A 20081-nucleotide genomic window follows, 5' to 3' on the forward strand; every position below is an offset into this window, starting at 1 on the left:
AAATCTTAAAAAAAAAAAAAAAAAAAAAAGAAAAAAGAGTTGCATGCTGTACTGACTGAACCAGCCAGGCACTCCCCAAGGGGATGTACTTTCATTTCATATTTGACAAGGCCAAATGCCTGATATTGTTAATGTTCAACCAAGGAGAAGAGAGAGAAGGTGTGGATTAGCAACCTCACGAGGCGAACAGGAAAATTCTTCAGGCCCAATTAAATGAATAGTCAGATGAGTTTCACTTTATTTTATTTTTATTTTTTATTTTTTGATGAGTTTCACTTTAAAACAAAAACCTTGCAGTGCCTGAGTGGCTCAGTTGGTTAAGTGTCTGCCTTCAGCTCAGGTCATGATCTCAGTTTCCTGGGATTGAGTCCTGTGTCGGGCTCCCTGCTCATGGGGAGTCTGCTTCTCCCTCTCCCTCTGTCCCTCCTCCCTCTCATGCTCTCTCAAATAAATCAATAAAATCTTAAAAAAAACCAAACCAAAACAAAAAACCCCCTCAGAACTGGAGATTAATACTGGTGTTCAATGTTGATTACTGGCTAACCAATCTGGATTCTTTACAGCCAGCCTGTGAGGCAGGCAGTGTGATGAATAAACAGGGGTGACTGGAAGTGGACTCTGGACCTAAGAATGAAATCTGGTCCTGCATAAGGCATTTGCAAATGCTGTTGGATAAATACAAAATTGTATAAGCTTCTGGAGAGACATTTTCTTGAGGAAAAAAAATGCTTTTCTTTCCTTTTTTTTTTTTTTTTTAAAAAAAGACCTCATTCACTTATTTGAGAGAAAGAGCACGCACGTGTGTGAGCACGCATGAGCGCCGGAAAGGGGCAGAGCGAGAAGCAGACTCCCCACTGAGCAGGGAGCCCGACACAGGGCTCGATCCCTGGACCCCAAGATCATGACCTGAGCTGAAGTCAGACACTGAACTGACTGAGCCACCCAGACCACTGAGGGATTTTAAATGGAGGAGTGACACCCTTAGATTTACACCTTAGAGGTCACTGGTATCTGTAGGGATGGTGGGATGAAAGAGGGGAAGCAATTGGGGATTACAGGAGGAGACTGGGTAAGAGAAAATGAAGGCCTGAACCAAGGTGGAGGTGAGGAAGAAGGGCATGACAGGGGCGCCTGGGTGGCACAGCGGTTAAGCGTCTGCCTTCGGCTCAGGGCGTGATCCTGGCGTTATGGGATCAAGCCCCACATCAGGCTCCTCCACTATGAGCCTGCTTCTTCCTCTCCCACTCCCCCTGCTTGTGTTCCCTCTCTCGCTGGCTGTCTCTATCTCTGTCGAATAAATAAATAAAATCTTTAAAAAAAAAAAAAAAAAAGAAGGGCATGACAGATTGTGAAGTGGAATGTACAGGCTCTGTGACTGGATGGGGAAGACAAAGGAAAGGCAGAGTCCTCGGTTTCTGGTTTCCAAGTGAATGGTAGTCCCATTCAAACCACATGTTCCAAACTGAGCTCCTGACTGCCCCTGGTCGTTCCTGTCTTCCTCATACGAAGTCAGTGGCAATGCTGTTTTTATAGCTGTCCAGGGCAGATAACTGATGAGTTTACCTCTCTTGTTCTTTCACGCTGCACATCTGAATCATTAGCAATACACGTGGAATCTCACTCTTTCCCAATACCTTTATTGCTACCACTCAAGCCACTACTATCTTAAGCCTCCTAACTGGTCCTCCTGCAGGTGATTCTCTTCACATCAGAGCGACCCTTTAAAAATGTTCAGATCAAGTGCTCTGCTCAAAACTCTCCAAGAGCCTCTATTTTACTCAGACTAAACCCCAACATCCTTACCATGGCCTCAAAGGTTCTGCATGAAGTGGGACCCTATTTCCTCTCTGATTATTTCTTCTACTACCCTCCTCCTGGCTCAGACTGCTCTAGCCACGCTGGAGACTTTGTTGCTTTCAATGTGCCGAGCACACTCCTCCTCAGGGCGTTTGCCTTCGTCCCCTCTGCCTGGACTGCTTTTCCCTGATGTGTCTGCATTGCTTGTTTCACCCTCCCTTTATTCAGGTCTCTGCTCACATGTGGCTTTCCTGGACATAATCTATGAAACAGCACAACTGTTCCCCACTGGTCACTCTCTCCCCCTGCTCTCTGGCGTTCCCTATCATAGTACATATCTGTTTAAAGAGGGCAGGGACGCTGTTCATTTTGTTCACTACGACATCCTCAATGCCTTGAACAGGGCCTGCTATTATGGTGACAGCTCAGTTAATACTTCTTGAATGAATAAACACAACAGGAAGAGGTTTAGGGAGAAAAAGTTCAGTTCTGAATATGCTGTTTGAAGCATCTATGGGACAATCCAGTAGAATCATGCAGAAGTTTATTTAGAGGCCTAGAAAGGAATTTTAAATAATAATAATAATAATAATAATAATGTTGATACTGTTAAACAAGTAATAAAAACACTTGTTTGAAGCATGGTGCTGAGCACATTATGCTTAAATTATTTTATCCTTGCAATAACTTGGCAGAAGAGGCAAATTACCCCCAAAGAGGGGGGATAAAAGTTCTCAGGCGTTCAGAATTGGAACACTTTACACATGTGTGTGTACTAGAGAGAGCCAGGGGGATTGTGACATAGGAAAGGCCCGCCCAGGCGTCTTTGTCCCTCTCACCTTCATGTACTTGTTGAAGACAGTCTGGATCTCCTCATTGATGCTAGGCTGCAGGACAGCTCGGAGGAGGTCCATGGAAATGGCGGGATCTGTGAAACTGCATTCGGGAGGGCGACACAGTCAGGGGTCATGACCCAAACATATCTTTCCTAGTCTGCCCAGCCAATTACTGACACAGGCTCCTTTAACGACAATAATGGATAGTTTCACCTGAAAACAAGCTACATGCCCAGGTTCTGTGCAAACTACACAGATGTATGGCTTTATTCCATTTTCATAATAACCCTATGAAATGAGTATTATTTTTAAAGTGTTTCATGAAATAAAAAGTCTACCCACCTTAACAAATAGTTTTAGCGAACATCCACTTAATCATGACCCAGGTCAAGAAATATAATCAGCATCCCATAGGTCCATCTTGTGCTCTCTCCCTTCACTGAGATAAATACTACTATTTGCCATTCTGCCTCTTTAGAGCCCTCGACCACAGAGCCCAGTGAATGTTAGGGATCTCAGGCACTGCTGAATCCATGATTCCCCCTCATTTTGTACATGAGTTCAGAGCCGGCAATGATTCAACCAAGGTCACACACAGAGTTACAGAAGCTCGGTCTCCTCTTTCCTAGTCCAGTGTTCTTTCTAATGGCTGATGATCTCTTTTCAGCTCTGTGCGGTGGGGACCCCAAAAGTGCGATCCAAGCCAATGCCTAGGAGGTAAACACCCAGGACCAGCCTTACCTTGTTGTCATCTGTGAGCGGCGGCCCCTTCGCTGCACCTGCCGGTGCTTTATCATTATGTTCCAAGGGTTCTGTGGGGACCAAGGAACAGATGTCACTGAGGCCCGCGACACTGGGGTAGAGGTGGAAGGCGAGTATGAAGTTAAACTTAGACACCCCCGTTTCTCAGGTAATTTCAGCACCTCTCCCACCCTGGGGTAGGTGGGAGGGCAGCGGTTGAAAGACCCGGCCCTGCCCGGGTGGAGGAACTGAGGAAAAGTTTCCTGCCTCTAAAGTCCCAACCCTACCTTTTCTGGGACAGCAGAAGGAAGGGAACCAGTGTTTACCGAGGGACTACTCTGGGGCAGGTGGTGTGCTGGGCGCTTTCTTCGCATTTACACCCCAACCCCATACCAACTTTATGAGGCGGCACTAATATCTCCATTTTACATAAGAGGAAACTGGAGCTCAGGGGTTGACAGGGCTGGTTCACGTCACCTAGCTAGGAGGGCGGCACCAGAATTTGAAACCAGGTCATCGGACTGCGAAAACACCAACCCCCTAGGCAGCACCAGCCGCCGCGTTCTCTTGCCCGAGGGCCAGGGTCCCGGGAGCCCAGGCCCAGCCCCGGCCTCCCCGGGGGCGTCCTCACCGTGAGAACCAGCTGCCCCGCTGCGCCCGAGTCGCCCAGCTCGGGGCCGCCCCGTTCTGCCCCGCCGGGTCCCCGCGTCTGCTCGGCGTCGCCAGTGGCCCCCATGGCTCCCCCACAACTTCAGCCCGACTCTGCCACCGGCCGGAAAGTAGCCCCGTGACGTCATTGGAGGGCGCCGCGCGCCGACCCGGAAGCGCGCCGCAGCTAGCTGCGGGGTTTCCATGGGAACCGCAAGGCCGCGTTCCGCTGGGAGCCCGGACGCCTGCGGGCGCCGTGAGCGTGGGGGCCTGGGCTTTGTCTGAGGCGGGGCTCGCCTCGGGTGCGGGCTGTGGGTGTTTGGTCCGGGAACTCGCTCCGCCGGGCCAAAGCCTGTGGAGAAGTGCGGGGCAGGAGGAGGGGAGCCGGTTCCTTGGGCTGGGCTTTGGTGCGGAGGGGAGCACAGCGGCGCCTGCAGTTCAGTTTTTGAAAGCCGTAGAGTGGGCCTTATGCGGGGACCCGAAAACCCAACCGGAGGGGATCTGGCCCATGCCGTCCCAAACACCCATGGGGTCCCTCCAGGCCTAGGACCCAGGGGCTGCCTCTTGCATCCGAAGGCATCATAAGGTTGGGTCTTGGCCGGTGGACTCCCAAGCCCCAGGGAGCTGGGCTTTTCTCTCCAGACAGGTGATTGTGGTATGGGCAGGGGATGCAGCGGTTTAACAGCTGTGGCGTTCCCCAGAGCTCCCCTGATCCCCTTAGCTTAGAGGTAAGATGTCTGTGAATAGAATTGGATCAATGTATGGGTAGTAGTGAAAGTTACTTTTACAGGTCACAATATGGGGTAGTAAAAAGTATGAGTTTTTCATGTAGAAAGATCTGAGTTCAAATCCAGCATAATTCGGTGATTAAGAACATTGACTATGGAATTGGGCTGCCTGCCTTTGGTCTACCACCTCCTGAGTGACCCACGTTTCTTTCTTTGCCTCAGTTTCCCCATCTCTGTAGAGCAGGGATAATAGTACCTAATTCATAGGGTTGCAGTGAGGATTAAGTGAGTTAATTCATGTAGAGCACTTAGAACTGTGGGGCGAGTAAACCCTCAAGCAATGCTATCTGTCGTTACTATTATTAAATTCCGGTAACTCCACTTACTTAACACCACTTACTAGCTTTACGACCTTGGGCATTCTTTCTCAACCCCTCTGAACCAGTTTTATTACCTCTACAAGATTATTGTGAGGATTAAAATAAATAATACATATAAAGCACATGTTAAGTCATCAACAAATGTTAGTTATCTCCATGCTCCAATATCAGCCTTAAAACAATAAGGCAACTCTTTTTTTTTTTTTTAAGATTTTATTTATTTATTTGATAGAGAGACAGCCAGCAAGAGAGGGAACACAAGCAGGGGGAATGCGAGAGGAAGAAGCAGGCTTTTAGTGGAGAAGCCTGATGTGGGGCTCTATCCCAGAACGCTGGGATCACGCCCTGAGCCAAAGGCAGATGCTTAATGACAGAGCCACCCAGGCGCCCCAATAAGGCAACTCTTTGGCACCAAACTCTTTGGCTCTATTAAGGAGATTTTTACTTTAAACTTTGAATTTCCTTTGCTCTTTAATCTTACTGGGCTAAGCAGTCTCAGTGGATACCATTAAATATCATGGCTGACCAAAGTCATAAGTAGGACAGAGAAAAGTAAAACGAAATAGAGGAAGAGGAGACGAAGAAAGGGAGTATGTGGTCTAGACTAGTTGAGTCATAACTTCCTTTGGGTTCTGTCATCTAGCCTTCACACAATCCAAAAATGGCCCATTTGGTCTAGACAGACCAAGATGGAGGTGTTTGGTGCCTTTGTATTAGTTCTGAACAAACTCAAATACGACTTTACTGTAGTTTTTTGTTGGTTTCTAAGTAGTCTGCTCCATCCTCTGTTTTCTAGGTTGCTGACATGAACAGGAACCACACTGCATTTTATTAGGCTTGGTTATTATTAAGTCGCATCTTTAGTCCTTCCTTCTGTCACTTTGATTGCAGCTGTGTCCTTTCAAAGCCCTTTACGGCTCCCTTTGATCCTCTATCCAGTGGCCATCCCTCCGTTTCCCCAGCTACCAACCAGGTGCCTCATCATTGTCCACAGGTGTTGTTTATATTCCATTACAGAGTTTGATCACCATCATCACACGGGCCTTTGGGAGTGCCAGGAATTTTCCCACACACCAGCAACCACTTTTCTTCTTGTCAGGAGAAGACATCCTTGGGGAGTATTGTGAAACAGAAGACTTTGGGGCTGGGTTTAGGCCAGTCTTCTAGTCCTGTCCTTCCCTTGGTTGATGCCCTGGGCAGAGTATACACCTCCGGCCTGGACTGAGCGCTCATCTCAACTCTCGGCACCATCGTCATGCTGAGCTGCCTCTTCCTCCTGAAGGTTCTTCTTGCTCTTGGGTCCCTGACATCCTGGGTGGCTGCAGGAGAGCATGGTGAGCTATTATTTGCAATCCCTGGCTGATGGTAACAGAAAGTGAGTAAGAAGAAGTCATTCCCTGCCTCTTCCTGGAGTGAGAGTCCTCATTTGTGGAGATGGTCATCTCTGTAGGACAGGACTGGATGCATAGATTCTCAGCACAGCCGGGGTAGGTCTTCCTGGCTTTCTTTACCCTCTGTGGACAAGGAGGTAGGACGTCCAGTCTGGCTTACTAGAGGTTCTAGCTTTTCCCTAGAGCTCCTTAAATGTGAACGGGATCACCCCAACCTTTCCCTCTCTTTATCTGAAAAATGGCCGGACATTAAGTAGTGGTGGGCCAGTGTCAGGGCTTTTGTGGGGAGAGAGAAGGGAAAGCGGTTGCAGAGCTATTTTCGATAGGAATGTTTCCAGAGGCTGAACATCCTTGAAGTGCGCTTGGCTTCCATTCCCCATTTCTTGAGGCTTAGCCAGTCACCCCAACCTCATGGGATATCTTTTGCAGTGAAAGCAGGAGAATGCCCTCCTGATAAGAACCCTTGCGAAGAGCTGTGCTGGGGGGACGAGTCGTGTCCGGCCGGGCAGAAGTGCTGTAGCACTGGTTGTGGTCGGGTCTGCCGAGGAGGACTTCCACAGGGTATGTTGGCTGGAGGGGCAAAATCCAAGTGTGCTTTCTTCTTCTCCTTCTCCTCCTTCCCCCTCCCCTTTCTCCTCCTCCCTCCTCCTCCTCCTCCTCCTTTTCTTCTTCTTCTCCTCCTCCTCCTCCTTTTATTTATTTATTTATTTATTTATTTTTTAGTTTAAATTTTTTTATTTTTATTATTTATTTTTTTAAAGATTTTATTTATTTATGTGACAGAGAGACAGCCAGCGAGAGAGGGAACACAGCAGGGGAAAGGGAGAGGAAGAAGCAGGCTCCCAGTGGAGGAGCCCCATGTGGGACTCGATCCCGGAACGCCGGGATCATGCCCTGAGCCGAAGGCAGATGCTTAACGACCGCGCTACCCAGGCGCCCCTTATTTATTTTTTTTGATGTAAAGTTCGATGATTCATTAGTTGTTTATAACACCCAGTGCACCTTGCAATNGATGTAAAGTTTGATGCTTCATTAGTTGCGTATAACACGCAATGCACCATCCAATACGTGCCCTCCTTACCCCCCATCACCAGCCTATCCCATTCCCCCACCCCCCTCCCCTCTGAAGCCCTCAGCTTGTTTCTCAGAGTCTACATCCACAGTCTCTCATGCTTCATTACCCCCTCTGATTACCCTCCTTCTTTATCCCTTTCTTCTCCTACCTGTCTTCCTAGTTCCCATGTTCCATAGATGAGAGAAATCATATAATTGTCTTTCTCTGCTTGACTTATTTCACTTAGCATTATCTCTTCCAGTCCCGTCCATGTTGCAGCAAATGTTGAGAAATCGTTCTTTTTGATAGCTGAGNGTTCTTTCTGATAGCTGAGTAATATTCCATTGTATATATGGACCACAGCTTCTTAATCCAGTCATCTGTTGAAGGGCATCTCGGCTCCTTCCATGATTTGGCTATTGTGGACAATGCAGCTATGAACATTGGGGTGCATATGGCCCTTCTCTTCACTGCGTCTGTATCTTTGGGGTAAATACCCAGTAGTGCAATGGCTGGGTCATAGGGTAGTTCAATTTTTAACTTTTTAAGGGACCTCCACACTGTTTTCCAGAGTGGCTGTACCAACTTGCATTCCCACCAACAATGTAGGAGGGATCCCCTTTCTCCACATCCTCTCCCAACAATTGTTATTTCTTGCCTTGTCAATTTTTGCCATTCTAACTATTTATTTATTTTAAGGTGTGCTTTCTGACCTTGCCTCTGGGCTGGAAAGACCCAGAGAGCCTCATACCTCCTAGCTTGGCTCTTGAAATCTAGCTTGTCTGTAGCACCTCTTCCCCCTTTTGGGGTCTCTTTCTTTAATCACTCAGTCCCCAGTTCTTTGTCTTCTATCAGGAAAGAACACACAACTGATGATCTCTGCCTTTTATTTGCACCCAGGGCTCCTGTGAAGGTTTGGAGGGCCAAGTTGTGAGGGGAAGCCGGTTAGAGGTAGTGATCAAAAGAGTAGACTGGAGGGGCGCCTGGGTGGCTCAGTCGTTAAGCGTCTGCCTTCGGCTCAGGGCGTGATCCCAAGGTTCCGGGATCGAGCCCCACATCAGGCTCCTCTGCTGGGAGCCTGCTTCTTTCTCTCCCACTCCCCCTGCTTGTGTTCCTGCTCTTGCTAGCTGTCTCTCTCTCTGTCAAATAAATAAATAAAATCTTTAAAAAAAAAAAGAGTAGACCCCAGCCAGGCAGACTTTTCATGCTGCAAATAAGCCTTAAGCAGCTCTTTGTGTTAAGCTTTTAAGCCTTGATTTCCTCACCTGTTAAAGGGGGATAATGGTTTGTACCTCTTGGAATTGTTGTGAGGATCAAATGAAAGGTTCCCTGGCAGGAGGTGAACTCAGTAAATGTGACAGTAAATGTGAGCTCTTATCATTGTTATTATCTCTGCTTTAGCGCCAGCCTTTAGTCCTTTTTTTCCCCTCCTTTTGGGATTAAGAGTCTTAAAGAAGCTCAGGGCTTCCTTTCTTTGATTTTCCCTTCTGCTACACCTTTGGGTTCCACCAGCGCTACTCTCTCTCTCTCTCTTTTGTGGTTCTCTCCCTTTTTTGCTACAGGGAGGAACGGAGGTTGTCCCAGGGCTGTTTGGAAACAATCCTGTTTCCAAAGGTGCCTCAATGATGAGACTTGTCCAGGTGCAAAGAAATGCTGCACGTTCGGCTGCACCAAGCGCTGTGTGGTCCCTGTCTCTAAACCAAAGCTCGGTAAGAAATACTGCTCCAGGGGCGCCTGGGTGGCACAGCGGTTAAGCGTCTGCCTTCAGCTCAGGGCGTGATCCCGGCATTCTGGGATCGAGCCCCACATCAGGCTCCTCCGCTATGAGCCTGCTTCTTCCTCTCCCACTCCCCCTGCTTGTGTTCCCTCTCTCGCTGGCTGTCTCTATCTCTGTTGAATAAATAAATAAAATCTTAAAAAAAAAAAAGAAATACTGCTCCGGGGGCCCATGGACTCTTTGACCTGCCTGCTCCTTTCTCAAATAAGCCCATGCCATCTTCTTGTTGGTTTTACTTTACTTTGAACAACAAGAATGAAGTGCCTGCCATGTTCTGAGAACTTTTCTAAAAAAAAACCAAGATAGACAAAGGGTACCCCGGCCATGATGATCTGTGGTTCGTGGTCCCGGCAGGCAGAGGAGGCTGCCAGAAGGGAGATCATGGCTTGCAGAACTTTCTGCTCTGTTGCTTGCCTTCTTCCCCGGTCCCCGAGAGGCCTCCGACAAGTATTAGAAATTGGTGATGTATCTCCCATGGCTCTTTCCTTCTCATTTCCCGCGTTTCCAGATTTTTATGGTTAATTTTGCTTGTTTGTGCTTCCAAGTATATTTTATTATCGTATTGTTTCTCACTACCCTCCTCCCTGAAAATTTGGAGGCCACTTTTATTGGGGAGGTGTTAGCTGTATAAATTAATATCAGGGGGCACCTGGGTGGCTCAGTCGGTTAAGTGTCCGCCTTCAGCTCAAGTCGTGATCCCAGGGTCCTGGGAGCAAGCCCTGCGTTGGGCCCCCTGCTCAGCGGGGAGTCTGCTTCTCCCTCTCCCTCTGCCCCTTCCCCCGCTCTTGCTCTCTCTCTCACTCTCACTCTGTCTCTCTCAAATTAATAAAATCTTAAAAAAATTAATTTAGGGACAACTGACATTTTTATGTTGAATCTTTATGTCTTCCCATTGTCCAAGTGCATTTGGTATATTTCAGGGTGTTTTATAGTTTTAAAATACTTCTTGATAATTTAATGCCTAAGTTGTTTTATTTTTTTCTTCACTGCATTAAATGGGGTCTTACATCACGCCTTCCATTATATTTTCTAAAGAGATGGGAACCATTCTCTCTGAGTGCATGTGGCAGCTATTCCAGCAGGAGAGCCTAGGTTTTGGTCGTCAGAGAGCTGGGTTCAAGCCTGAGGCTTAGCAGTTCCTGGCCAGCGGTCCCTGGTCAAGTGTCTTCTGCTCCCCCGAGCCACATTTCCCTTCTCTGTGAAATGGAACGAATAAACCTTGGAGGTTGTTGTAAAGATTCCAAATATGTAAAGTGTTTAGCCCTCAGTAGACGTTAGCTTCCTTCCTGTTGCCTGCTAAGGTGGGCTTCTTCACGAGTGCAGCTGCTAACCAGCCCCTTTTATCAAGAACCAGGATTGCTTCCTCCTCCCCTGACCTCTGCCTCTCGGAGACCCTGGAACTCCACAGCATGTGACCACCTCTTTCCTTTCGGCCGAACCTCCCCAGGTAGTGGGGCCCCTTCCCTGTTCCCCGTGGGGCTGTGTCTGGCTTTGGCAGCTCTCTTGGGCGCCCTGCCCATAAGAGAGAATAGAGGGTTGTACTCCTTGCCAGGACTCTTGCGGCCCAGTTTTGGAACCAGAGCCTGGGAACCCGTGTCAGGACGGTCACCCACCGCCAGCCTGTAGGGCCCAGCACAGTCTTCCAGTGTGTGAAGCTGATGGCTGAGTGATGGGGGCTGAGGGTAAGGCCGGCACCCAGGCCAGGCCCTTTGTGAGCTGCTCTGAGCCCTGGCCAGCCCCAGAGGGGGCTTCCTCTTCCCTTGGAGCAAGGCAGCCTGCAATAGTGACCTCCCTGCAGATCTCTCGGAGTGTACTTACTGGCTTGAGGGGGGTCCTGGTCTGGCGGGAGGCGGTACTGGCTGCAGCGTTAGGAGTTAATGACTTTCTTGTGGCTCTAGTCCTGGGCTGGGCCGCTCACTGGGACTGGTTGCTACGCTCAGTGTCACAGGAAGCTGTCCGTCCTGGGCTCTGAACAGTTCCTGCTTTCCCTTAGCTCTGACATTGCCAGAGGTTTACCAGAGCCAGTGCTGGTCCGTGTGGTAAGGTGGAGGGACAGTCAGGCCTCCCGAGGGCTCAGGGCAGACATTGGGACCTGCTCCCGTGTGGCAGTTCTGGTCTGAGCATGATGTGAACCTTGGCTTCTCTGCTTGCTGTGTGGCTTCTCTGAACCTCACCTTTTCTCTTTAACGTGGTGATAAGCCTATTTACCTCAAAGAGTTATAATGTCCTTTGGGCTGCTAGAACAGGATACCATAGGGGCGCCTGGGTGGCACAGCGGTTAAGCGTCTGCCTTCGGCTCAGGGCGTGATCCCGGCGTTATGGGATCGAGCCCCACATCAGGCTCCTCCACTATGAGCCTGCTTCTTCCTCTCCCTCTCCCCCTGCTTGTGTTCTCTCTCTCGCTGGCTGTCTCTATCTCTGTCAAATAAATAAATCTTTAAAAAAAAAAAAAGAACAGGATACCATAGACTGGGTGGCTTATAAATAACAGAAATTTATTTCTGACAATCCTGGAGGCTGAGAAGTCCAAGATTAAGGTGCTGGCATATTCAGTGTCCAGCGAAGGCCAGCCTCCTGGTTCATAGACTGTCATGTCTTCACTGGGACCTCACATGGCAGAAGGGGGAATATGGGCATAGTCCCCTTCATGGGGGCTCCCTCTCCTGCCCTGATCACCCCCTAAGCTCCCATCTCCTAAACCCATCACATCGCCAGTTAGATATCAAAATACAAATTGTGGGGGAACACAAACATTCAGTCTATATCATACACTTTGGAAGAAATGTATTTAAAAAACCTACAGAAAACCTTCCAAGTAATGCTCAACAGTTCTTGCTGTGATGCCCATCACCTCTTTGTTCAGGTTCCCTCCCCACCGTCCCATGTCTGACCTGTCTGTTCACTCCCTCACTTACCCACTCACTCACTCACTCACTCACTCACTCACTCACTCACTATGTATCGAGTGTCTGGCTGGCATATGTGCGTGCTGTGGGAAGCAAGGCGCTGTGGTTATAAATACTAGGTGTGAATGGTGATGCGGGCTGTGAGGGGACATCAAAGTGAGCAAGAAAGGAGGTGTCCTCTTAACCTGGAGGATGAGAGGGAGCTGGCCGGGAGCACGTGGTGTGCTGTGAAGGGGAAAGTACATGGGCCAAGGCTGGGAGCCAGAAGCCGGGAAGGGCTTACTGTTTCAAGGAAGTGAAAGGTCAGTGGGGTTGGAGAAAAGAGAAGGAGAGGGAAGGTGGCTCCACTTAGGGAGAGTCCAGATTTCGGGTGAGTCTCCAGGGCCTCTGTCTAAGGCTTTGTTGCAAGCGCACTGGAAAGGCTTTGTGGGGCTTATAAAAGCAGGGAGGAGAGGCCCAGTCTGGTTTTCATTTTACTTTATTATTTTTTTTAATTTTAAAAAAGGTTTCTTTATTAGGAGACTTTTTAAAATAAAGATTTTATTTATTTATTTATTTATTTATTTGAGAGAGAGTGAGAATGAAAGAGAGAGAGAAGGAACAGGGGAGGGGCAGAGGGAGAGGGAGAAGCAGACTCCCTGCTGAGCAGGGAGCCGCCAAGGCACCAGGAGAGTGAGTCCCAGCTCTTGTTCTTGGGTAAGCTTCGTGGAGTATAGGGAATCATAATGATGTGACTTAAAGGACCACATCATTGGTCCTAGTGTCAGAGCTGGGAATTTGGGATCCAGTTTTGCCACCATTGACCTCAGGCCAATCATGCCCCTTTCCTGGCTGTCTGACTGTTTGCAAGAGAAGCAGGTGTGATGGCTCAGAGGGCCCTTCTTGGCTTAAGAAGTTTTGAGATTTCACTTTTCTACCAGCACCACTGTCCTTCCCTCAGCTAGAGTGGAAGGGTAGAGTGGGGCAACAGTAAAGCCTATGTCTGAGTATTTCCTGGGCTTCAGCTTTTTATTCCACTCTTTTTTTTTTTTTTTTTTGGCGGTAGCTTGGGTCTTGGGATAGGGGCATCTTTGCAGGTTGGGATGACCATTCCCATTCTGACTCTCATTCCTGTTTCTCATCCTGATTCCTGGTTAGATAACTGTGAGGTGCCTGCAAACCATGTGGTATGAGGAACTGAGCTTACTTAGCTTGGGAAAGCCGAGACAGTGAGAGGCAAAGGATCCTGTCTACGATGATGGCGCAAGCCTTGTTTTCACAAGGTCTCTGGGCATAGGACAAGGACCAATGGATAGAACTTGTAGACAGCCAGATTTCAGTAGAGTATAAAGTGTAAGGATGGGGCTGCCTGGGTGGTGCAGTTGGTTATGCATCTGACTCTCGATTTCCACTCGGTTGTGGTCTCAGGGTCATGAGATCAAGCCCTGCATCGGGCTCTGTGCTCTGCATGGAGTCTGCTTGAGATTCTCTCTCTCACTCCCTCCCCCCTCTGCCTCTCCCACTCGTGCTCTCTCTCTCTTTAAAATAATTAAATAAATAAATCTTTAAAAAAAGTGTAAGGATGGCATAGTCTGGCTTGGAGGTCATGAATGCCAGTGTTGGAGCTGAGAGTTGGGAAGTATTTGGCAGGGATTTAGCCATCAGACATGGGGGATGCAGTGGGTGGCCATGGTGGGCACTGGTCAAAGGGCATGTGTTCTGACCCTTGGGGCTTCAGCCTGTTTCTCAAGAGTCCTTTCCTGCATCTACTATTTGACAAAATCCCAGGGACCTCAAGGAAGCCTGGCCTGGAAGAGAGTAGGGGTTTGGTCTCTGTGCTGGTCCTGGGGATGAGGGCAGAGAGTCGCGGAGTGCTCCTGGCATTGGTCACTTCAGGGCCAAACTCAGCAAAATGCTGACATCTGGGAAGGCTGCTTCACATAATCCCACGAGAAGTTGTGTTGCTAGGTTTTTCCCACTATATATATATGTATATATTTTATGCCCAGCCTTCTCAACTGCGGAATGATGTTAAATAGATTTTAGTGTTTGTCAAGCAGGTGGGGAAGGGTGCAAAGGTACCTCTGGCAGTTACAGTGACCATATTTTCTGGATAAAAAAATCAGATTCGATGTGATCTGACAATGGCATAGAATCTTTGAAATAGGGGCTGTTCAGGAAAATCCTTGATGCCAGGTTATTAGACCCTAGTTGTTCAGCTGCACGTATTCTCCTTGGAGGCCAACACTTGCCTTTTTTCCAGCATGGCAGACTTCCCAGAGCCAGCCATAGGCCATTGTACTTACATGTCCCAACTCAGAGGCACTGGGCCAGTCCTGCTTCGGTTTTCTACAATGCTTTTAATAGCCTGTCACTTCTTTTCTCCACTTAAAGAACCTGAAATAAACACTGAGATGAATGAGTCATGGCGAGTCAGTTTGGTTTGGAAGTGGCTTCCTAGGGGTGTGCCTGCTCCAGGGGGCCTGGCCCGGTGCCTGCGTGTTTTAAGGATGGTGTAGTCGAAAGAGTGCTTCCTTGGAAACCAAAAGGCTGAGTTTTGTCCTGCTTTGCCACTGACTCACTCTGTAGTTCTGGGCAAACCCCTTCTCTCCTCTGAGTGTTGTTATGTTCGGTGGGGGGGGGGAACGGGGCGCATCGCGGGTGTGTTTGGCTGTATGCAACAGAAGGTTAACCAAATAGGGGTTTGTTTCTCTCACATAACAAGAAATCCTGACGTAGGGACCAGGGCTGGGGTGGTGGCTCCACGATGCTGACAAGGATGAGGCTATGTCTTTTCCTTCTCCTTTGCGTTCCTTGGCGTTGTCCTCATACTAGTTGCTTCACGGTTGAAAGAAGGTGGCTCTGCTCCCCTGAGTTATGTCTGTCTCTGCACTGGAAGAAAGAGAAGCTAGGGGGCAATTGGAAAGGTGCATTACCTGGATCAGGAATGCAAAAGTTTTCCCAGCTTATGTCTTCGTTTGTGGCCACTCTTAGTTACAAGGTAATTTGGGGAAGCAAATCATTGTAGCTGGCTGGGCTCACTGTCTCTGAACCAACCTGTGGTTTTATTAGCAAGTGTTTCAGTTATCCATGGCTGCATAACAAGCACTTCCCAAATGCAGTAGTTCAAAATAGCAACAGTTGCCTCTTTCCCACAGCTGTTTGAGTTGGCGGGGCTCAGCGGGGCAGTTCTCATACCCACATATGCTGAAGCTAGTCACTCATGCAGCTGCGTGCAGCCGGGAGCTCAGCGGGGAACTGGACGGTGGCTGGACCTTGCACGATGCTCTCTTTATCCAGCTTCTCTCTCTCTTTGGGGCATCTCATCATTCCACAGTTGAGCCCAAGCTGCTTCATGGCATAGCGGCTGATTTCCAAGGGGGGGTGTTTTAAGAGGACAAGCCCCAACATGCCAGTGCTTATCAAGCTTCTTACTTGATAAGGACACTTGCTGGTGTCCTGTTGGTCAAAGCAAGTCACACAGTCCAGCCCAGAGACAGTATGGGAGGTGAGTTCACTGGCAGCCACCACCATAGGAGGGAGAGTGAATATAGGGCTGGCAATAAGTCTGTTTGCCACAGTGGGTTAGACCTCAACAGTGCTTTCCAGACTGCGAGTCTTGAGATCAGTTTAGTAGTTGATGACCAGCTTTAAAAAAAAAAAAAAAAAAGAAAAGAAAGACTGTAAAGTATATACATGTATGCACATAAATACATACATTTTAGATATGCATACGGATTAACATACACAATGAAAAATATGATTTTGCACTCAAGAGTCACAATGAAAATAACCAGAAACACTGGGCCCGAACACCTCTGGGCCCCATGCTCTGATTCTATGGCAGAATCTGGTGGCGAGTGTCCTGCTGACCCCCTTCCGTGCGAGGAGCTGTGTGATAGGGACGAGTCCTGTCCCCAGGGCCATAAATGCTGCAGCACCGGCTGTGGCCACTCGTGCCGTGGAGACATTAAGGGAGGTATGTTGGCTGCTTGGGGAAGAAATTCTTGAGTTCCAGGGTCGGTTGGGGAGGGAGCCATCTGTGGCCTCCTTGTCTTTCCCTTCCTGTGGGGGAGTCAGAGTTCTCATCCTTTCTGTCATCCTTGCCCCCAGGCCAAAGCCATCCCTCCTCCTGGGGCCCAGGGGCCCATGCTGGCGTTGTCGAAAGAACTAGGGGAAGGCAGCTTGGGTTAGAAGGAAAAGTCCTGAGGCTGGAAGACCGGTAGCAAGGCTTCTGGTCTCGGTTCTGCTGCTGACTGGCTCTGTGACCTCAGGGAAGCAGACTCGTCCTGAGCCAGTTCCTCTGTCTGTAAAATGAGGGTGTTGCCCAAGATCGTGGTTTTCTGACCAGATTCTTAGCACCATATCCACAACAGATAAAAGTATTCCTGATCTGATTTTTTCATTTCAATATATATTTTTTAAACAAACCCATATTTTTGAGTATGGTTTTGGTACCAGGCACTGTGGAGCTCCCCTTCGGAATCACGGGCTCAGATGTTGTTTTTAGACAACACGTAGATTCCCAGGCAGCGTTCAAGGTTCTGAAGACCAATGCTTGACTCTGTGTAGCTTATCAGGGAAGGTAGACAGATCAGGAATTGTGATTAATTCTGATGAGAGGAGCACAAAGCAGGGCACCAAACCTTGTCTGGGGTGGCCGAGGAGGCCTCCCCGAGGAAGGGAATACTGGGAGGCCCAGACATGGGGGAGAGAGTTGGGGGGTTCCTTGGCACTCCGCCCAGCCCCACCCACAGAGGTATCCAACCGAGGGACCTCCAGGGAACTCTGTGGGATACCATTTGAAAACTGTTGGTCTGGATGCTCTCTTGGGGCCCCACTGATTCTCGGAGGCTCTAGCTTCCAGGTTTCCCAGGCAGATCTTTGGTTAAGATCGAGTTACAGTCAGGGATGGATTCCTCTGGAGCCACTGAGTCTCAGTTCCAGCTGGGAACCTGGGGTCCGTGGAGCCGACGGTCCTGTCTCTTTACCTGTGCCTGTTTATCCCGCAGGCCGGGGTGGTGACTGTCCACGCATTTTGGTGGGCCTGTGCATTGTCAACTGCATGATGGATGAGAACTGCCAGGCTGGGGAAAAGTGTTGCAAGTCAGGCTGTGGCCGCTTCTGTGTCCCGCCCGTTCTGCCACCTGAACTGGCCACAAACCCCAGGTGGACCCTCACCTCTGATTCTGCCTTAGGTGAGTCACGTCCAGCATCACTGATAAGAGCGCACTTAACTGCTGTGTGGAGAGCGCTGGCTTAGGTGCTGGGTAGGGGACTTCAGAGCGTCAAGACGAAGTTCTTGCTCTGGAGAGTCTAGTGGGAGAAAAAGATCCTAGTCACAGATGAGGACCCTTTTTATAGACTGCGTGGGCTTCTAGGTTCTCAGAGTGGGCCTGGCTCCTTGGGAAGGTCTTTCTGTCCGAAGTAGGATTGAGTCTGGACCCTAAAGGCTAAGCAGGATGTGACAAAGAGAGGATAGCACAGAGAACATGCTGGACCAGTGTGGTCTGGTGGTTAGCAAAGGCACAAAGGGTGGAATGTGTGTGATGCATTTGGGGAGCCAGATGGGGGTGGGGCGAGAGTGGGCTGTTCTTGTGCTAGGAGATAGAAGGTTGACATCTGAGTGAGTAGAATCTTCACTGCCAGTTTGGACTCATTGTCTGGGGAGCAGGGCACCATTCAAGGCTTTGCAGAGCAATGCATGCAGAACTTCTCTAGGGTGGAGGGGAGCTGGAGCCAGGAGGGCACAGTTGTGACCTGATGCTGCTTCTTTTTGCAGAGATCCCGGTGCCTTAGCTGTTGTGATTTGTCCTGAGCTCCTTTGGTGACTACAGGGGGCTTGTCCTGGCTGCCAGGAGAGGGTGATGTCCTGGGGCTGTGACCCTCCCCGGGGGCTCTCGTTGCCCTCTCTGCTCTGCTTCTGTTCATGCCACTGCCCTGAGCACGGGGAAACAGAGTCGTGGGTTTGGGCAATGGTGCGCAGCGCTGCTTTTCCCCAATAAAGACTGTGCTGACCTTCTTGTCTGTGCTGTTTGAGGGCTGGACGAGGAGAGAGAGCTAGGGGGTCTGAGCATGTCTGCAGGATTACGAGACTTAAGGCATTCCATCCTTTCTGAGAACACTGAAAGTAGGTGCAGCTTGGGTGGCGAGGGCAGAGGTGGGGGGGGAGCTCTGTCTAGGCTGACTTGCCACAGATGTCTCTCTCAGGAGTGGGACCATCAGGCCTCTTCTTGGGCCTGCTGACCTTGTATCAGAGAATGTGAGTTGAGGGTGGACCTGGGGTGGGAGACTAGTTTACTATAGTCCCTTGGATGTTCTCATCTTTGACCTCCTTCCTTGGGGCTCCAAGACAGGCAGTTTGTTCCCTCCAGGTAGCTTTGCTGTGTGTGTGGGGGTTGTCTTTAGGTTCTCAGAATATAAAAAATTAAAAACATTTTTAAAAAATGCATACAAAATGGATCACATTCTATATCCTGGAGAAATCGATGTCATCACATCATTGTAATGGACGCCATAACAACAGCTAATTTAGTCATCTCTAGGTGGACATTAATCTTTGTACACATAAATGTTGGCCTACTTTTGCAGGTAAATCTGGGGAAATTCTTTGTACTAGAATTCTAGTTTCTCTAATAGAGCCTGACCCCAAAAAAGACCCTCACTCAGTGTTTGTTGAGTGAATGAAAGAATGAATATAATTCCCAAGTCTGTCCATTAGGAATTTGTTGTGCTTCGAGTAATAGAAAACCCAACTAACAGTGGCTTAGCCAATAAAGACATTTAATTTTCTCACATCGGTCTGGAGAGAGGCAGTGGGGCTGGTTCAGCAGCTCACCCACAGCACTAATGAGCAGACTCATTCTTTTCTTCCCCACCAACCTCAGCGCGCTGGCGTTTGTCCTTGAGATGGTCACCTCATGGGTGTGGGATGGTTGCTGTAGCTCCGGACATCACAGCAGGAAGGTCTGTGGAGAGGGTAATGGGGAAGTAACCTTCACCTCAAACGGTTCTCTCCTTTTAGTGATGGTGCCCATGTTCCCCAGAAGCCGACCCCTCCCCACATTTCCCTCGTTCTCTCATTGGCTGGAAGAGCAAATGTCTGCAAATGGGAAAGGGAAAATATGACTGTCTTAGATTAAACGTGCTTCATCCTTGAGGCTGAGGGAGGGACCCACCTGGGTTTAAAAACTGAGATTCTGTTAGCAAGGAAGAAGGAGAGAATGATTTTGGGGTGAGGTAAGTAATGCACCGCATGTTTTGTGCTGGGTCAAAGGACATATGCATTCAAAATTTGGACAGAAATTGCTAGGTAGGCAGGGCTTTTCTAACAAGAAAGACAAAGAGTATTAGTGCTCACCTTCGACATTGCAAAAATGTTTTTGTAATTCCCAACTCTAATGGGAAAAGGCGAGTTACAACTTAAAAAACCTTCCAGGACGCCTGGGTGGTGTAGTGGTTTAAGTGTCCGACTCTTGATTTCGGCTCAGGTTGTGATCAGGGTTGTGAGATCGAGCCCTGTGTCGGGCTCTGAGTCTGCTTAAGATTCTCACTCCCTCTGCCCCCCCCATACATAAATAAAAATCTTTAAAAAAATATGTCCATCTCTGCTGTCTTTTTGTGTCCCCTTTCCCTCCATTTTCACACTGGCCTGTGAAATTCTGGTTTCTTCTGATTCAGAACACTCATCTCTTTGAGAAGACATGTCTGTGGTTGATCCGAAGAAGAGTGGCTGCCATGAGCCTTGAGGTGGCCATCCTAGGGACACTCAGGGCTCCAGGCTCATAGTGCAGGGAACCAGGAGGACCGACCGGTGTTAGTGGACTAGGCTCGGAAACATTTTG

The 20081-nt window shown here is 48.9% G+C and overlaps 2 protein-coding genes across 8 annotated transcripts in view; one reads left to right on the forward strand and one right to left on the reverse strand.

The window, feature by feature from the left end:
* Positions 1–4142, reverse strand: part of DNTTIP1 (deoxynucleotidyltransferase terminal interacting protein 1) — a 21167-nt gene extending 17025 nt beyond the window's left edge. The window contains exons 1-3 of the mRNA XM_002928046.4: positions 4006–4142; positions 3375–3445; positions 2637–2733 (exon numbers count right to left, since the gene is read on the reverse strand). Coding sequence (XP_002928092.1) covers positions 2637–2733; positions 3375–3445; positions 4006–4110 — 273 coding nt within the window. The 5' untranslated portion in view covers positions 4111–4142. The remainder of the gene's footprint in view (positions 1–2636; positions 2734–3374; positions 3446–4005) is intronic.
* Positions 4143–4163: 21 nt separating this feature from the next.
* Positions 4164–18627, forward strand: WFDC3 (WAP four-disulfide core domain 3). Of its 7 annotated transcripts, XM_034640587.1 has the most exons (8): positions 4164–4278; positions 4665–4750; positions 6148–6464; positions 6951–7082; positions 9138–9284; positions 16085–16216; positions 17250–17435; positions 18020–18627. In XM_034640587.1, exons 3-8 carry the CDS (start codon positions 6386–6388, stop codon positions 18034–18036), a joined length of 693 nt encoding a protein of 230 aa, XP_034496478.1. In that variant the 5' UTR covers positions 4164–4278; positions 4665–4750; positions 6148–6385; the 3' UTR covers positions 18037–18627. The 7 variants fall into 7 exon arrangements, with proteins under 7 accessions (XP_034496478.1, XP_034496480.1, XP_019664389.1 ...); XM_034640589.1 differs by lacking the exon at positions 4665–4750 and having other exon boundaries at positions 6125–6464; XM_019808830.2 differs by lacking the exon at positions 4665–4750.
* Positions 18628–20081: the final 1454 nt, after the last annotated feature.

Source organism: Ailuropoda melanoleuca, chromosome 13, assembly GCF_002007445.2.
Source record: "Ailuropoda melanoleuca isolate Jingjing chromosome 13, ASM200744v2, whole genome shotgun sequence".
Taxonomy (NCBI): domain Eukaryota; kingdom Metazoa; phylum Chordata; class Mammalia; order Carnivora; family Ursidae; genus Ailuropoda; species Ailuropoda melanoleuca.

Excerpts from the sequence above, each read along its gene's own strand:
- WFDC3 (XM_034640587.1), top strand. The coding sequence starts at position 6,386 with ATGCTGAGCTGCCTCTTCCTCCTGAAGGTTCTTCTTGCTCTTGGGTCC. Across the intron at positions 7,083-9,137 it reads CCGAGGAGGACTTCCACAGG|GGAGGAACGGAGGTTGTCCC; the intron begins GTATGTTGGCTG and ends TTTTTGCTACAG. Across the intron at positions 16,217-17,249 it reads CCGTGGAGACATTAAGGGAG|GCCGGGGTGGTGACTGTCCA; the intron begins GTATGTTGGCTG and ends TTTATCCCGCAG.